Raw genomic sequence first — 19,202 nt, forward strand, 5'->3', positions numbered from 1 at the left:
GACTGTAGATGGGCCGTCAGTGTGTGTGAGAGAGACAGCGTGTGACTCTGCACTGAGACGGGGCTGTGTGACTGTAGATGGGCCGTCAGTGTGTGTGAGACAGCGTGTGACTCTGCACTGAGACGGGGCTGTGTGACTGTAGATGGGCCGTCAGTGTGTGTGAGACAGCGTGTGACTCTGCACTGAGACGGGGCTGTGTTACTGTAGATGGGCCGTCAGTGTGTGTGAGACAGCGTGTGACTCTGCACTGAGACGGGGCTGTGTGACTGTAAATGGGCCGTCAGTGTGTGAGAGAGAGACAGCGTGTGACTCTGCACTGAGACGGGGCTGTGTGACTGTAGATGGGCCGTCAGTGTGTGTGAGAGAGACAGCGTGTGACTCTGCACTGAGACGGGGCTGTGTGACTGTAGATGGGCCGTCAGTGTGTGTGTGAGAGACAGCGTGTGACTCTGCACTGAGACGGGGCTGTGTTACTGTAGATGGGCCGTCAGTGTGTGTGTGAGACAGCGTGTGACTCTGCACTGAGACGGGGCTGTGTGACTGTAGATGGGCCGTCAGTCTGCATAAATTTGAGAGAGAGTGAGAGAGGATAATGGGCGAATGCAAACAATTGAGGGGGCTGTTCTGCTGCGCGGATACTTTTAGGGTACGTCCAGCCTGCGGCGCTGTAGTTCCCACTCTGCACTCGGCGGGGGACAGGGGACGGCCGCAGAGACGCGCCGCGCACTCTTGCTGTACGTTTTGTGCAGGAAGCCGGAGAGTGTGTGACTGCAGAGGCGCTGGGTCGGGAGGGGAGAGGGGAGGAACTGAGCTGCGGAGGGACAGAGGGACAGAGGGACAGAGGTGCAGCCCAGGATCTCCGAGGGTGGCCGAGGTCCGGGAGCGAGGAGGGGGAGCCCCCGCAGGGCCCCCCCAGTTAAGTGGTTCCGTTGTTTTTTTTTGGCAGGGATCCCCGCGCCCCCGAACACAGTGGGGCTCTTCATCGCGGTGGCGGTGGGCGCCCTGACTGTGATGGGGGTGATCTACTGCATCTACAATCGCTTCTACTCCCACAGGGCCTACTCCCACACACAGCTCCAGGACGACACTGGTGAGCCGTCTACACAACACACACACACACACACACACTCCCACACACAGCTCCAGGACGACACCGGTGAGCCGTCTACACAACACACACACACACACACACACACACACACACACACACACACACACAGCTCCAGGACGACACCGGTGAGCCCTCTACACAACACACACACACACTCCCACACACAGCTCCAGGACAACACTGGTGAGCCCTCTACACAACACACACACACACACACACACACACACACACACACTCCCACACACAGCTCCAGGACGACACTGGTGAGCTCTCTACACAACACACACACACACACACACACACACACACACACACACACAGCTCCAGGACGACACTGGTGAGCCCTCTACACAACACACACACACAACACACACACTCACACACACAGCTCCAGGACGACACCGGTGAGCTCTCTACACAACACACACACACACACAGCTCCAGTACGACACCGGTGAGCTCTCTACACAACACACACACACTCACACACTCCCACACACAGCTCCAGGACAACACTGGTGAGCCCTCTACACAACAAACACACACACTCACACACTCCCACACACAGCTCCAGGACGACACTGGTGAGCCCTCTACACAACACACACACACACACTCCCACACACAGCTCCAGGACGACACTGGTGAGCCCTCTACACAACACACACACACACACACACTCCCACACACACAGCTCCAGGACGACACTGGTGAGCCCTCTACACAACACACACACACACACACACACACACACACACACACACACACACACACACACACACACACAGCTCCAGGACGACACTGGTGAGCCCTCTACACACACACACACACACACACACACACACACACACACACACACAGCTCCAGGACGACACCGGTGAGCTCTCTACACAACACACACACACACACACACACACACACACACACACACACACACACACACACACACACACACACACAGCTCCAGGACGACACCGGTGAGCTCTCTACACAACACACACACACACACACACACACACACACACAGCTCCAGGACGACACCGGTGAGCTCTTTACACAACACACACACACACACACACACACACACACACACACACACACACACACACACACAGCTCCAGGACGACACCGGTGAGCTCTCTACACAACACACACACACACACACTCACACACAGCTCCAGGACGACACCGGTGAGCTCTCTACACAACACACACACACACACACACACACACACACACACAGCTCCAGGACGACACCGGTGAGCTCTCTACACAACACACACACACACACACACACTCAGCTCCAGGATGACACCAGTGAGCTCTCTACACAACACACACACACACACACACACACACACACACACACACACACACACAGCTCCAGGACGACACCGGTGAGCTCTCTACACAACACACTCTCACACACACTCACACAGCTCCAGGACGACACCGGTAAACTCTCTACACAATATCCACACACTCCAGTGTCACACGCACACACTTCAGTCCAGAGACCTCACACACTCTCTACACAACATCCACACACTCCAGTGTCACACGCACACACAGCTGGAGCACACACTGCAGTCCAGAGACCTCACACACTCTCTACACAACATCACACACTCCAGTGTCACACGCACACACAGCTGGAGCACACACTGTAGTCCAGAGACCTCACACACTCTCTACACAACATCACACACTCCAGTGTCACACACACACACTGCAGTCCAGAGACCTCACACACTCTCTACACAACATCCACACACTCCAGTGTCACACGCACACACTGCAGTCCAGAGACCTCACACACTCTCTACACAACATCCACACACTCCAGTGTCACACACACACACAGCTGGAGCACACACTGCAGTCCAGAGACCTCACACACTCTCTACACAACATCACACACTCCAGTGTCACACGCACACACAGCTGGAGCACACACTGTAGTCCAGAGACCTCACACACTCTCTACACAACATCACACACTCCAGTGTCACACGCACACACTGCAGTCCAGAGACCTCACACACTCTCTACACAACATCCACACACTCCAGTGTCACACACACACACAGCTGGAGCACACACTGCAGTCCAGAGACCTCACACACTCTCTACACAACATCCACACACTCCAGTGTCACACACACACACAGCTGGAGCACACACTGCAGTCCAGAGACCTCACACACTCTCTACACAACATCCACACACTCCAGTGTCACACACACACACAGCTGGAGCACGCACTTCAGTCCAGAGACCTCACACACTCTCTACACAACATCCACACACTCCAGTGTCACACACACACACACAGCTGGAGCACACACTGCAGTCCAGAGACCTCACACACTCTCTACACAACATCCACACACTCCAGTGTCACACGCACACACTGCAGTCCAGAGACCTCACACACTCTCTACACAACATCCACACACTCCAGTGTCACACGCACACACTGCAGTCCAGAGACCTCACACACTCTCTACACAACATCCACACACTCCAGTGTCACACGCACACACTGCAGTCCAGAGACCTCACACACTCTCTACACAACATCCACACACTCCAGTGTCACACGCACACACTGCAGTCCAGAGACCTCACACACTCTCTACACAACATCCACACACTCCAGTGTCACACACACACACAGCTGGAGCACACACTGCAGTCCAGAGACCTCACACACTCTCTACACAACATCCACACACTCCAGTGTCACACACACACACAGTTGGAGCACACACTGCAGTCCAGAGACCTCACACACTCTCTACACAACATCCACACACTCCAGTGTCACACGCACACACTGCAGTCCAGAGACCTCACACACTCTCTACACAACATGCACACACTCCAGTGTCACACACACACAGCTGGAGCACGCACTTCAGTCCAGAGACCTCACACACTCTCTACACAACATCCACACACTCCAGTGTCACACGCACACACTGCAGTCCAGAGACCTCACACACTCTCTACACAACATCCACACACTCCAGTGTCACACACACACAGCTGGAGCACACACTGCAGTCCAGAGACCTCACACACTCTCTACACAACATCCACACACTCCAGTGTCACACACACACACAGCTGGAGCACACACTGCAGTCCAGAGACCTCACACACTCTCTACACAACATCCACACACTCAAGTGTCACACACACACACAGCTGGAGCACACACTGCAGTCCAGAGACCTCACACACTCTCTACACAACATCCACACACTCCAGTGTCACACACACACACACAGCTGGAGCACACACTGCAGTCCAGAGACCTCACACACTCTCTACACAACATCCACACACTCCAGTGTCGCACACACACAGCTGGAGCACACACTTCAGTCCAGAGACCTCACACTTTCTCTACACAACATCCACACACTCCAGTGTCACACGCACACACTGCAGTCCAGAGAACCCACACACTCTCTACACAACATCCACACACTCCAGTGTCACACGCACACACTGCAGTCCAGAGAACCCACACACTCTCTACACAACATCCACACACTCCAGTGTCACACGCACACACTGCAGTCCAGAGACCTCACACACTCTCTACACAACATCCACACACTCCAGTGTCACACGCACACACTGCAGTCCAGAGACCTCACACACTCTCTACACAACATCCACACACTCCAGTGTCACACACACACACAGCTGGAGCACACACTGCAGTCCAGAGACCTCACACACTCTCTACACAACATCCACACACTCCAGTGTCACACACACACACAGTTGGAGCACACACTGCAGTCCAGAGACCTCACACACTCTCTACACAACATCCACACACTCCAGTGTCACACGCACACACTGCAGTCCAGAGACCTCACACACTCTCTACACAACATCCACACACTCCAGTGTCACACACACACAGCTGGAGCACGCACTTCAGTCCAGAGACCTCACACACTCTCTACACAACATCCACACACTCCAGTGTCACACGCACACACTGCAGTCCAGAGACCTCACACACTCTCTACACAACATCCACACACTCCAGTGTCACACACACACAGCTGGAGCACACACTTCAGTCCAGAGACCTCACACACTCTCTACACAACATCCACACACTCCAGTGTCACACACACACACAGCTGGAGCACACACTGCAGTCCAGAGACCTCACACACTCTCTACACAACATCCACACACTCCAGTGTCACACACACACACACAGCTGGAGCACACACTTCAGTCCAGAGACCTCACACTTTCTCTACACAACATCCACACACTCCAGTGTCACACGCACACACTGCAGTCCAGAGAACCCACACACTCTCTACACAACATCCACACACTCCAGTGTCACACGCACACACTGCAGTCCAGAGACCTCACACACTCTCTACACAACATCCACACACTCCAGTGTCACACGCACACACTGCAGTCCAGAGAACCCACACACTCTCTACACAACATCCACACACTCCAGTGTCACACACACACACAGCTGGAGCAAACACAGCAGTCCAGAGACCTCACACACTCTCTACACAACATCCACACACTCCAGTGTCACACGCACACACAGCTGGAGCAAACACTGCAGTCCAGAGACCTCACACACTCTCTACACAACATCCACACACTCCAGTGTCACACACACACACAGCTGGAGCACACACTGCAGTCCAGAGACCTCACACACTCTCTACACAACATCCACACACTCCAGTGTCACACACACACAGCTGGAGCAAACACAGCAGTCCAGAGACCTCACACACTCTCTACACAATATCCCCCCTCCCCACACACACACACCCACCCCGCCGGTCCTCTTTACTAACAGGACTCTGTGTGTCTCCTCTCTCAGAATTAACCCTGGACATGCCAGACTCCGCCTTCTACCCTGCCAGCGTGGTGAAGATGGGGGGGCTCCAGGGGTACGGCTCTGTGAGCGATTTGCCCTCGGTCATCTCGCTGCCGCCCAGCGACGCCCCCCTCAAGCCCCCCTCTCTGCCCTCCCTCCCCCCCCCCCACTCCTCCCCCCTCCAGATATCGGCCAGGGATCTGGAGAAAACGTTCCTGTGACTCGGGACTCTCCCCCCCAGCAGGGGACCCCCAGCAGTAGGGTACGGGACGCGATGGAGATGTTTCTAGACTTCCTAGGGAAAATACTTCCTTGTTTTGTGAGATAGGAGGTAGAACACCCCCCCCCCGAGCTCAGTAGCGTGGCGTTTCGAGACGTAGTTTTAGATTTAGGTCCACGATTTCGCGGGTTTAACGATCGCGGAGCTTTTCCAGCGCGGAGCAGAGATCAGCCCGGCCCAAACTCCTCTCCCACGGTAGCTCCTGATCTGTGAGGTGGGTGGGTGGTTTGAAGGGTCCCGGGGCCTGCTGGGACAGTCCGCTCTTGTGCAGCCCTGCTGGGTACTGATCGTGACCCCAGGTTGTAGTTTCCATCTCTGGTCCTGAAACTCACTCCATCCTGGGTTGAACTTTTTGGCCGGCGTCTGTCTTTCTTGGGGAGGTAGGTGATTTTATCTGAGCAAGATGCTGTCCAGACTTCAGCATGCTTTAAGAGCCCCCTGCTAGTGCGTCGCGCAATATGAGCAGGACTTTCTCATGCCGAGTCCCAACCTTTCGAGATTCCCCCTCTCTGGTACTGGTAGGTAGTTGCTTTCTGGGAAAATTGGCCCTGGTGTGTCTGTGTGTCCTGTGATGCACTGGCCCTGGTGTGTGTGTCCTGTGATGGACTGGTGTCCTGTCCAGGGCGTACCCTGCCTTGTGCCTGTTGCTTGCTGGGATAGACTCCAGCTCCCCCATGACCCTGTACTGTTAGATCCATCTATCTGTTTTCTCTAAATGACTTTGTTGTAACAGAACGAATAAGGTTCTTGATCCCGAGATGAAGTAAAACAGATGAGTTTCTTGCGTGCAAGGAACAATAAAGCCGAAGTCTTGTTTCCCGCAAGAAACAACAAAACCGAAGTATTGTTCCCCGTACTGGTACAAACTTTTGGGTTATATAGTGTCTTCTTCTCCGTTTCTTCTTTCTCCGTTCATGGTATTTGGCCAGTTTACGATGTCCTGGCCAAATGGTCAGTTTAAGATTACACCCAGGGGAGTTCCTAGCTGGCATCTGCAATCCTTATCAGTTAACCCCCTTTCCTCCCATAAACCCCAGCTTGTGACTTAGAAGTCTAAACCTCATACAGAAAGGATTAAATTCAAACCCCCGTCTTCCCATCTTTCTTCAACTTCATTAGAGAAATCACCTGCTTCATTAGACGTTGGAGAACATTTGCATGAACTGGGGGGCTCTACGGGACCAGTGTTGTGAACCCCTGCCTTAAATTTCAAGTGATGCCAGTTTGGTCGCCCTCTGCCCACAGCTACAGACTAAAACTTTCGCACACCTGCGCAACCTGCCCAGGGACTCGGAGGTGATGGCGGCGCTGATGTAGATCTCACGAGCATAGATTATTTACTAGTCATTGCTGAAGTGCTTCGCATGGATACACCGAATAATACTCCCAGCAATAAAAGGGTTTTTTTTTTCCTTATTAGAAAATCTCATCGTTGTTCTCGGTAGCAGTACTTGTGTCCGTGCTAAGACCTTGTGCCTGCGCCTCTTACAGAGCGTACAGGACGTCTAGCCACTGTCTGCTAGAAAAAGCGTTTGCTTGAAACTAGAAATTGTTAAAAGCTTTTTCCGAATAAATATGTCTTCTCCTTCCACCTGTCTGTATGTGTTAATTAATTAATTGATTGATTCAGTGTCCGGTCAGTCCAGTGTGTTACTGTTATGAAGAATTATGCAAGTGGGGGCGGAGTGGTGGCACTGTGGCTCAGGATCTGCGCCTGTGACCGGAAGGTTGCCGGTTCAAATCCCGCGGCCGGCAGAGGAATCCTACTCCGTGGGGCCCCTGAGCGAGGCCCTTCACCCCAACTGCTCCAGGGGCGCCGTACAATGGCAGACCCTGCGCTCTGACCCCAAGCTTCTCTCCCTGTCTCTGTGTCTGTGTCTCCCTGGAGAAAAGCTGGGGTATGCGAAAAGACGCATTCCTAATGCAAGAAATTGTATAGGGCTAATAAAGAAACATTATTATTATTATTATTATTATTATTATTATTATTAAGTGCTTCCCAATAGCAGTCTGAGCAGAGGTCATTTCTGCAGTGACTTGACAGCAGGATAACTGTATTGGCATGAGGGCTAGATTGCAGTGCTGGCCAAGTAAATGCTGTCACTGGGACATCCAGTGTTTGTATCGTTCATGTCCGTAGGTGTTGTAGGGGCTGCATCTGCTCTGCCGACACTATGCCAATAAATCTGCAGCCAGATCACCCTGCAACTCACAACTGGCAGCCCCCCCACTGGAGCCCAGCAGATGGGAGCCTGGCCAGTACCTGGAGGGGAGACTCCTGGGAAAGCTGAGGCTGCTGCTGGGAGAGGTGTGAGTGGGGGCCAGCAGGGGGCGCTCACCCTGCGGTCTGTGTGGGTCCTCATGCCCCAGTATAGTGACGGGGACACTAGACTGTAAACAGGCGCCGTCCTTCAGATGAGACGTCAAACCGAGGTCCTGACTCTCTGTGGTCATTAACAATCCCGGGGTGTCTCTCGACAAGAGTAGGGGTGTTACCCCAGTGTCCTGGCCAAATTCCCCCCCTGGCCTTTACCCCTCATGGCCTCCTAATAACCCCCCTCTCTGAACTGGCTCCATCCCTCTGCTCTCCTCCCCACTGAGAGCTGGTGTGTGTGAGAGGACTGGAGCATCATCCAGGTGGGGCTGCACACTGGTGGGGGTGGAGGGGATCCCCAAAACCTGTAAAGCGCTTTGAGTGGAGGGTCCAGAAAAGTGCTATATAAGTGTAAGCTATTATTATTATTATTATTATTGAATTTGAACTTGATAGATAAACAGGTACAGCATTTGGCTGGAAATCCCCCCCGCCTTGGAACATCACAGGCTGCAACATCCCGGACTGAACACCAGAGGGCAGCAACACCTCTCTGCTGGCTGAGGCGCCGCCGTCCGTTCAGCCGGCGTCTCCGTCAGCGGTGAGACCGCGCCTCGCAGAGCCGCCCGCGAAAAGACCGCGGCAGGCGTCAGGCCCTTGTTGTCCCCTTCCCGAGTGATTTCTTCGTGCGTGACTCTGCGTGCAGCTGGCCGGGCTGGATGGCGCAGAGGCCGACGTCTTGCACGAAACTTCCGGTCTCGTTAAAACGAGGATGAGACCTGCTCTCCTCGCATGCAAATTTTATATAAAGAGAGAGAGAGAGAGAGAGAGAGAGAGAGAGAGAGAGAGAGAGAGAGAGAGAGAGAGAGAGAGAGAGAGGCAGCACAGAAGATGAGCTCCTAATTTCTTTGAGATTTTATTGTTTTCTGGAACTGAACAAATAGTCTAGGAATAAGGCAACATCTAACAAAACTAAAGAAAACTACAGAAGTAAAGAAATAATTTGCCATTGGAAAAAAAAAAAAATCAACAAAGCGAACATCTAAAAAACTGAAGATAAACTATAAGACACAGCTACACCTGAGGATAAAGGACCTGAGGAAAAACTCCAAAAAGAAAAATCCCCAAGAGATGAAGAGGAACAAACAGAAAAGGAATCATTAAAACAAGGATATAAGAATAAGAAGACAAGAAAGAAAGAAAGAGAAAAAGTACACCAAAGGAAACAAGAAGGAAAGGGAAAATACAAGCAGCATCAAGAGAAGCCAAGAACTCAGCCATCAACACGAAAAACACCTGGTAAGCCCTGTTCTTTCTTCTCCTTTCTTGAAGAAGCCTCTAAAAAATTGAACTGTTTTGTAGATAAAAGTTTAAAAAGTCTTTAGAAAAAGGTACCTTAAAGTTTAAATTAAACAAAATACCACTTGGGCCCACTACACTCAAAAGGCCAAAGTTGAAGAACCTGTTCCCAAGCAACAGGGGGCTGATTGTATTCAAAACGCCCGAGCCAGGCCGTCTGTTTGCTCTTCTCACCTGGGCCCATTGTATTTAAAAGAGCAAGATGAGTACAGAGCAGAACACAGCCCCACTGGACCAGCCCTGCCCCCTCAGCACAGTACTCCAGTACCCTGAGGACGTGAAAACCGTTAAGACCAGGAAACAGTACAAAGACTCCTGGATGAAAGAAAACCCAGAGACCCTCATTGCTGACTACTGCCAGGCAGGAGAAAAGCACATAAAAACCAACCTGCTCTTTTTTACTGAGCATCCGAATGCCTGGCACACAGCTGTGTGTAAGAATTATACAAACACCACCAGAAGGGGCATCAGCAAAGGCAGGCAAATCTCCATAGGGGGAGACAGCGAGGTAGAAGACACTGTCCTGACTGTCAACACCTACCACAATGGTACAGTGATGATACAGGGCAGTGAGGCCGCTCTGGAGCTTTTCGAGGAAAAGTTCACAGACCTTAAAACACAGGCCGACCTGGAGAAACCTCCCCCAGAAACAGGAGAGAGACCCAGCAGCCTGATGCCCGCCACACCGGAGAGTTCAGCTCCACCTGACTCAGAGCCCACAAACACAGCCTCAGCCACAGAACAGCCCAGCAAAAGTGTAGCCCTCGGCAACACGGAAACACACCACCCGGACACACACAGCCCACACCAACCCCCCTGTGACCACAGCACAGTGCGCCTCCTGAGAGAGAAACTCTCTGCTCTGGAGCTGGACTTCACTGAGTTCAAGGAGCTGATGCTGGGGAGACTCACAGAGGGGCAGACAGCACAACAGCTAAGAGACGAGGTGAACAAACACAGGAACGAATGTAAAACCTCCAACAAACAGCTCAGGGCACAGATGGAGGAGCTGCTGCGGGACAACAGTAAGCTGCAGTCGGAAGTAGCAGAGCTGAGAGAGGAGCTGCAGCTCGCGGAGAGGACAAGCAAGACTCTCAAAGACCAGCTGAGGAAACTCACTACTTCCCACTGCAGCCCTGACTGCAACAGAACAGCCCTGAGACCCAGAACACACAACTCACAACACCCACCACCAACCCGCAAAGACACACCCACCTCCACACAACCTGACACCCCTACAACCCCCACCACCAACTCCCACTTACCCAGTACCCCCACCGTAGCAAACACCACACCCACTGCACCCCCCGGCACCCCAAATCCCCTCACAACTCTACTGCCCAAAAGCACACCCACCTTGCCGAACACTCAGGGTGACCCACACACACACCCGGCCCCACCCAACTCCCCCACCTCACATACTGCACCCCCCCAAGCAGCCCCCCGCCCGGCAGCACAGCGCCCCTCCAGCAGACTGGACACCAGAGGCAGACGCATGGAAGTAGCCCTTCTCATCGACTCCAACGGGAGGTACATCGATGAGCACAGGCTCTTCCCGGGATTACAAACAGCAAAGCTCTGGTGTCCGACGACAGAGAAGGCCCTGCAGCTGCTGTCCAGGTCGGTACTGGGAGCCCCTCAGCACATCATCATCCACACCGGCACCAACGACTTGAGGACCCAGAGGGAGCAGGTGGCCCAGTCCATCAGGAGAGTGGCAGAGAGGGCCATACAGGAGTTCCCTCGCGCCCGAATTGTCATCTCCACCCTGCTGCCGAGACAGGACGAGCAGCACCACACCATCCAGAGAATCAATGCCGAGATCTCACGGTGCTGCGCCCTGCTCCCAAACGTCTATCTGGCCCATCACTCCACCCTTGGACCACAGCATCTACACGACCATAAACACCTCAAAAAACAGACCATTGGACTCTTCACAAAAACTCTGAAAGACACCACACTGGGCAGACACCCAAACAGCATCCCAGAGAGAAACAGGAGGACTACCAGAGGAACGCCCCAGCACCCACACCCCCAACCCAGACCAGCTCAACCCACAAAGAACAGAACCAGCACCACCCTACAGCCCTCCAACCCAGACCAACGACCGAACAGGACCAGAACCAGCGCCCCACCCCATGCCCCTCACCCAGACCAGCAGCTGAACCGGACCAGAACCACAACCCCTCCCCACCCAGCACAACAACAGAGCCGGACCGAGCCCCTCCTGCACAGCTACGCCGCAGCCCTGGCCAGACCAGCAGTCCCGAGTGGTTTGGAGCTGGGAGAAATCCGGCAGCTCCTGAACCTCATCTGCACCCGGCTTATGAGTTGAACTTCCATCACCCACAGCGACAGACAAAAACCCAGCACAATACTTGTTTCTGTTGATGATGTAAATGTCCGACACAAATTTGATACAGTTCCAGAAAACAATAACAAATTGCAAAGATAATTCAAACGATAACAATGAGATCTCTAAAGATAAGTATGTGGAACATTCAGGGTCTGGGCTCGTCAGCATTTGGGCTGAAGAGCACTGATCCTGAATTTATCAAGGATGTAAAGGAGACAGACATCATGATCCTACAGGAGACATGGTGTCGGGGAGACTTGGCTACCCACTGTCCCCCAGGCTACAAGGAGATCATGGTGCCCTCTGTCAAAAAACCCCAAATCACCCGGGGCAGAGACTCTGGGGGGATCATTGTGTGGTACAGAGCGGAGCTCAGTCACTCCATACAATTAGTAAAGAAAGAAGAGTCACGAGTTTGGCTTAAAATCAAAAGAAATACCATCTGTACAGAAAACGAGGTTTTCCTGTGTGCTGTCTACATCCCGCCCTCAGAATCCCCCTACTACAGTGAGGGAATTCTCCACAGTCTCCACACGGAGATCGGTCACTTCCAGGGCCAGGGAAACGTGCTGCTCTGTGGTGACCTCAACGCACGAACAGGCACACTGGCAGACTTCACCAGCACACAGGGAAATACTCACATATTTGGACAATCCCCTCTGTACCACACACCGGTCACCTCACACAGGTGCAGCCATGACACCACGGTCAACAGCACCGGGCGCGAGCTGCTGCAGCTCTGTCAAGGGCTGGGCCTGTACATCGTCAACGGCAGGACTAGAGGGGACTCTCTAGGCAGGTTCACCTACAGCTCAGCTCTGGGCAGCAGTGTGGTGGACTACGCCATCACCGACCTGGACCCCTCCTGTATCAGTGCCTTCACTGTCAGGCCACAAACTCCCCTCTCCGACCACAGCCAGATCACACTCTACATGAAGAGAACACACCAGCACAGAGACACACTGACACAGCCCAGCCAGCTGTATGACCTCAACCAGGCATACAGATGGGACACAGACAGCCTAGACAGATACCAAACTGCACTGGGCCATGACGAAATTCAGACACTGATGGACACATTCCTAAACACTCCGTATCAAACCAACAAATTAGGCATAAACTTGGCCACACAAAAACTAAATCACCTATTCCACAAACTAGCATCAAAATCTAAGCTAAAAACAACTACATCAAAAAACTACCAAAAAACAAAAGCAAAAGAAAAGTGGTTTGATACGGAGTGCAAAAACATCAGAAATGCACTACGAAAAGTCTCAAATGAAAAACACAGACAACCACACAACACAGATCTGCGACTCAGGTACTGTGACATGGTAAAACTTTATAAACACACGCTGAAAAAGAAAAGAAACACATACATAGACAAACAACTTGCAGAAATTGAGGAGTCACTAAATCAGAATTGTTTCTGGGAAAAGTGGAACAACTTAAACAAATCAAAATCAGAAGAATTGGCCATCCAAAATGGAACAATCTGGCAAACATACTTTGAAAATCTCTATGAAAAGCTCCCAAATACAAATCAATCAGACCAAAACACCATTTATGAAAAACTCAAAATTTTGGAATTGGCTATCAAAGACAACCAAAACCCCTTAGACTCCCCAATCACTGAGCAGGAGCTACTGGACAAACTCCAGGCCCTCAGACCACGCAAAGCCTGTGGCCATGATGGAGTCATAAATGAGATGCTGAGACACAGCAGCCCAAAGTTGCAACAAGCCCTGCTCAAACTCCTCAATCTCATCATGACAGCTGGATGTTTCCCCGAGGCCTGGAACCAAGGACTGATCACGCCCATCTATAAGAGTGGAGATAAACTCGATCCCAACAACTACCGGGGCATCTGTGTGAACAGTAACCTGGGGAAGGTATTCTGCAGTATCCTAAATACACGAATACTGGCCTTCCTTACCGAACACAATGTCCTGAGTAAAAGTCAGATTGGCTTCTTGCCAGATCACCGCACATCTGATCACATTTACACCCTACACACACTGATAGACAAACACGTCCACCAAAAACACAAAGGAAAAATTTTTGCCTGCTTTGTCGATTTCAAAAAAGCATTTGACTCGATTTGGCATGAGAGATTGTTTTATAAACTACTCCAAAGTGGCATAGGGGGCAAAGTGTACGACATAATTAAATCAATGTATTCAGAGAGCAAATGTGCAGTGAAAATTGGAAACAAAAGGACTAAATTCTTCACCCAAGGCCGCGGGGTGAGACAGGGCTGCAGCCTGAGCCCAACACTGTTCAATATCTATATCAATGAATTAGCAGGAATGTTGGAGCAGTCTGCAGCTCCTGGTCTTACACTACACGACACAGAAATCAAGTTCCTGCTCTACGCAGATGACCTGGTCCTGCTGTCGCCCACAGAACAGGGGCTGCAGCAGAACCTGGCACTGCTGGAGCAGTACTGTCAGACCTGGGCACTGACAGTCAATATGGACAAGACCAGAGTTATGGTTTTCCAGAAGAAAGCCAGACCTCAGGGAAACAGGTACAAATTCACACTGAACAACAACACATTGGAGCACACATCCAGCTACACATATCTCGGTCTCACCATCAGCTCTTCCGGGAGTTTTGACCTGGCAGTGAAGGCACTGAGGGAGAAGGCACTCAGGGCTTTCTACGCAATAAGAAGGAGGCTCTTCAACATCAACCCACCAACAAGAATCTGGCTCCAAATATTTGAAAGTGTAATCCAACCCATTGCCCTATACGGCAGTGAAGTTTGGGGTCCCCTCACAGACCAGGATTACACCCAATGGGACAAACACCCCACAGAAACTCTGCACATGGAGATCTGTAGAATCATCCTCCGTGTGCAGAGAAAAACTCCTAACAACGGGTGCAGGGCCGAATTAGGCCAGTACCCACTATTGATAAACATACAGAAAAGAATATTAAAGTATTGGCTACACCTAAAAAACAGTGACCAAAATTCCTACCACCACAAAGCCCTGCTGAGCCAAGAGCTGAGCCCAAAACAGAGCCCCCTGAGCCAGCTGGTCCTGAGGCTCACCGACCTGAGCCACACCAACACTAACCAGCCTCAGGACAGCACTGCTAGAGCACCACAACCCAGACTCAACCACATCACAGCACAGATCAAACAGCAATATCTCACACACTGGGACACACACACACAAACACAACATAAACTAGAATGCTACAGAACCTTAAACAGACAATACATACTAGCTGAATATTTGACCAAAATAAAAAAATAACAAACAGAAACAGACCCTGACGAAGTACAGGCTCAGTGACCACAACCTGGCCATAGAAACTGGGCGACACAGGCAGACCTGGCTGCCCAGAGAGGACAGGCTGTGCTCCCACTGCCAGCAGGGAGAAATAGAGACAGAGGTGCACTTCCTACTGCACTGTGACAGATACTCTGGGATTAGAGAAACATTCTTCCCGAAATTCAGAAATCTAATCCCAGAGTTCCCACACCTGCCAAAACCACAACAGGTCCCAATCCTACTGGGAGAGGGAGGAGGGAACTCAGTTGATCTGGCAGCCCAGTATGTGATCTCCTGTCACAACCTGAGGAACAGTGAGTCTGTCTCCCAATAATGCTCCAGCCGAATACAGTATATGTCGATATTATATAATATGTCTTTGTTGTAAATGTCTGTAACATGTCTGTAGATTTTATTTTACTTCTATTTTTTGTTTTGTTCTATGTTAATTTTATTATTTTTATTTGCTTTGGCAACACTGATTGTACCTATCGGTCATGCTAATAAAGCACCTTGAATTGAATTGAATTGAATTGAGAGAGAGAGTGGGGGGTTTGTGTAGAAAGAGGGGTGTGGACAGTTCAGAGAGTCTGTCCCTGTCCAGGGTGCTGAACGCAGTCTGTTTCTCTGTCTCTATCCAGGGTGCTGAACTCTCTGTCTCTGTCCAGGGGACTGAACGCAGTCAATTCAATTCAATTCAATTCCAGGTGCTTTATGAGCACGACCGCTGGGTACAATCAGTGTTGCCAAAGCAAATGAAAGTAATGCACATTAAACAAAACAAAAAATAGAAGTAAAATAAAATCTACAGACATTTACAACAAAGACATATTATAAAATATTGACATATTCTGTAGGGGGCTGGAGCATTATTGGGAGACAGACTCACTGTTCCTCAGGCTGGGACAGGAGATCACACACTGTATTATTATTATTGAGAGACAGGCTCACTGTCTGTTCCTCAGGCTGGGACAGGAGATCACACACTGTATTATTATTATTGAGAGACAGGCTCACTGTCTGTTCCTCAGGCTGGAACAGGAGATCACATACTGGGCTGCCAGATCAACTGAGTTCCCTCCTCCCTCTCCCAGTAGGATTGGGAACCGTTGTGATTCTGGCAGGTGTGGGAACTCTAGGATTAGATTTCTGAGTTTAGGGAAGAATGTTTCTCTAATCCCAGAGTATCTGTCACAGTGCAGTAGGAAGTGCACCTCTGTCTCTATTTCTCCCCGCTGGCAGTGGGAGCACAGCCTGTCCTCTCTGGGCAGCCAGGTCTGCCTGTGTCCAGTGTGTGTGTCCAGGCTGTGGTCACTGAGCCTGTCCTCTCTGGGCAGCCAGGTCTGCCTGTGTCCAGTGTGTGTGTCCAGACTGTGGTCACTGAGCCTGTCCTCTCTGGGCAGCCAGGTCTGCCTGTGTCGCCCAGTTTCTATGGCCAGGCTGTGGTCACTGAGCCTGTACTTCGTCAGGGTCTGTTTCTGTTTGTTGTTTCTTATTTTGGTCAAATATTTAGCTAGTGTGTATTGTCTGTTTAGGTCTCTCTGTCCGGGGTGCTGAACGCAGACTCTATCTCTCTGTCTGTCACTGTCCAGTGGGGTGAATGCAGTCACAGTCTCTCTGTCTGTATCTGTCCAGGGGGCTGAACGCAGTGGCTCTCTCTCTGTCCAGGGGGCTGAACGCAGTGTCTCTCTCTGTGTGTGTGGCTGTGTCTGTCCAGGGTGCTGAACGCAGTGTCTCTCTCTGTCTGGCTGTCCGTCCAGGGGGCTGAACGCCGTGTCTTTCTGTGTGTGTTTGTGTGGCGGTGTCTGTCCAGGGTGCTGAACCCAGTGAATCTCTGTCTGGCTGTGTCTGTCCAGGGTGCTGAACGCTGTGTGTGTGTGTGTGTGTGTGTGTGTGTGTGTGTGTGTGTGTGTGTGTGTCCAGGGGGCTGAACGCAGTGTCTCTCAGTCTGTCAGGCAGAAAGAGGCAGACAGGGAGTATTAACTCTGAGGGAAGGAGGGACTGAGAGAGGGAGGAGACAGAGAGGAACTGTTAACTCTATCAGTGCAAGAGGTGGACAGAGACAGAGGGAGTGGTAACTCTGTCAGAGAGAGAGAGGGAGTGTGTCAGGGACAGAGGGAGGAGAGAGAGGAGAGAGGGAGTGGTAATTCTGTCAGGGACAGAGGGAGGAGGGAGAGATAGAGGGAGGAGAGAGGGAGTGGTAATTCTGTCAGGGACAGAGGGAGGAGGGAGAGAGAGAGAGAGGAGAGAGGGAGTGGTAATTCTGTCAGGGACAGAGGGAGGAGGGAGAGAGAGAGACAGAGGGAGGAGAGAGAGAGAGGGAGTGGTAATTCTGTCAGGGACAGAGGGAGGAGGGAGAGAGAGAGACAGAGGGAGGAGAGAGAGAGAGAGGGAGTGGTAACCCTGTGGGCAACAGGGGGAGGAGAGAGATAGAGGGAGGAGAGAGAGAGAGGGAGTGGTAATTCTGTCAGGGACAGAGGGAGGAGGGAGAGAGAGAGGGAGGAGAGAGGGAGTGGTAATTCTGTCAGGGACAGAGGGAGGAGGGAGAGAGAGAGGGAGGAGAGAGAGGGAGTGGTAACTGTCAGGGACAGAGGGGAGAGAGAGAGGAGAGAGGGAGAGGGAGAGAGAGAGAGAGAGGGGGAGTGGTAATTCTGTCAGGGACAGAGGGAGGAGGGAGAGAGAGAGGGAGGAGAGAGAGAGAGAGGGAGTGGTAACTGTCAGGGACAGAGGGAGGAGAGAGAGGAGAGAGAGAGAGAGGAGAGAGGAGAGAGGGAGTGGTAATTCTGTCAGGGACAGAGGGAGGAGAGAGAGAGAGAGAGAGAGACAGAGGGAGGAGGGAGAGAGAGAGAGGAGAGAGGGAGTGGTAATTCTGTCAGGGACAGAGGGAGGAGGGAGAGAGAGAGACAGAGGGAGGAGAGAGAGAGAGGGAGTGGTAATTCTGTCAGGGACAGAGGGAGGAGGGAGAGAGAGAGAGAGAGGGAGGAGAGAGGGAGTGGGAACTCTGTGGGGGACAGAGAGGGGGGGCGGGGGGGAGCGCTCGAGCGGAGTGCGCGCGGCAGCCCATATCGGCCGGAGCCGCGAGCCGCGAGGATGGAGATCCGCCGAGAGGAGTTCAGGAAGCTCGCGGGCAGGACCCTCGGGAAGCTGCACAGGTAGGAGCGGCCTGGGCTCGGGTCCGAAGCTGCGGGTCCCGGTCGGGTCGGCCGCCGCCGGTGCCGGAGACCCAGGTGGCGCCGAGTTTCTGCCCCGGGACCGTGTCGGCCGTGTGCGCGCTGCTGAACCCGTCCCGGCGGCCCGGATTACACGAGTGGATCTGAGCGGGTTCGGGTGGTTCGATTGTTTGCCTCCTTTCTTCAAATCCAAGGTGACGGGGCCGGAGGTGTCGGTAGAGGTGTGTTCAGGAGTTCGGGGGCTGTTCGGGGCGACCGACCGAGAGTGTTTTTAACGTCGACGGCTCAGAAAGTTACCTCCCGGAAACTGTCCGGGCCGGGCCGGGCCGAGCCGAGCCCAGCTCTGCCCGGAGAGGCACCGGCGGGCCCCGCCGCCACCTGTCCTTGGACTTAAAGGTCGCCGGGGTTCAATCCGCCGGCCGCGGTCTCGG

At 52.4% G+C, this 19,202-nt stretch overlaps 2 protein-coding genes and 1 long non-coding RNA gene across 4 annotated transcripts in view; 2 read left to right on the forward strand and 1 right to left on the reverse strand.

Annotated features, from left to right (window-relative positions):
* The window catches only part of LOC148654387 (uncharacterized), a 16,855-nt gene extending 8,978 nt beyond the window's left edge, over nucleotides 1–7,877 (forward strand). Inside the window, exons 3-4 of the mRNA XM_088646564.1 lie at nucleotides 947–1,090; nucleotides 6,012–7,877. Coding sequence (XP_088502690.1) covers nucleotides 947–1,090; nucleotides 6,012–6,229 — 362 coding nt within the window. The 3' untranslated portion in view covers nucleotides 6,230–7,877. The remainder of the gene's footprint in view (nucleotides 1–946; nucleotides 1,091–6,011) is intronic.
* Nucleotides 1–19,202, reverse strand: part of LOC148654383 (uncharacterized) — a 175,142-nt gene that overhangs the window by 54,107 nt on the left and 101,833 nt on the right. The window lies entirely within an intron of this gene.
* LOC148654388 (vesicular glutamate transporter 1-like) overlaps nucleotides 18,627–19,202 on the forward strand; it is a 131,309-nt gene continuing 130,733 nt past the window's right edge. For both annotated transcript variants that reach the window (XM_088646484.1, XM_088646483.1), the window contains exon 1: nucleotides 18,627–18,753. In XM_088646484.1, the coding sequence (XP_088502610.1) occupies nucleotides 18,692–18,753 (62 nt within the window). In that variant the 5' untranslated portion in view covers nucleotides 18,627–18,691. The remainder of the gene's footprint in view (nucleotides 18,754–19,202) is intronic.

This window comes from Lepisosteus platostomus, chromosome 9 (assembly GCF_059453375.1).
Source record: "Lepisosteus platostomus isolate fLepPlt1 chromosome 9, fLepPlt1.hap1, whole genome shotgun sequence".
Taxonomy (NCBI): Eukaryota; Metazoa; Chordata; class Actinopteri; order Semionotiformes; family Lepisosteidae; genus Lepisosteus; species Lepisosteus platostomus.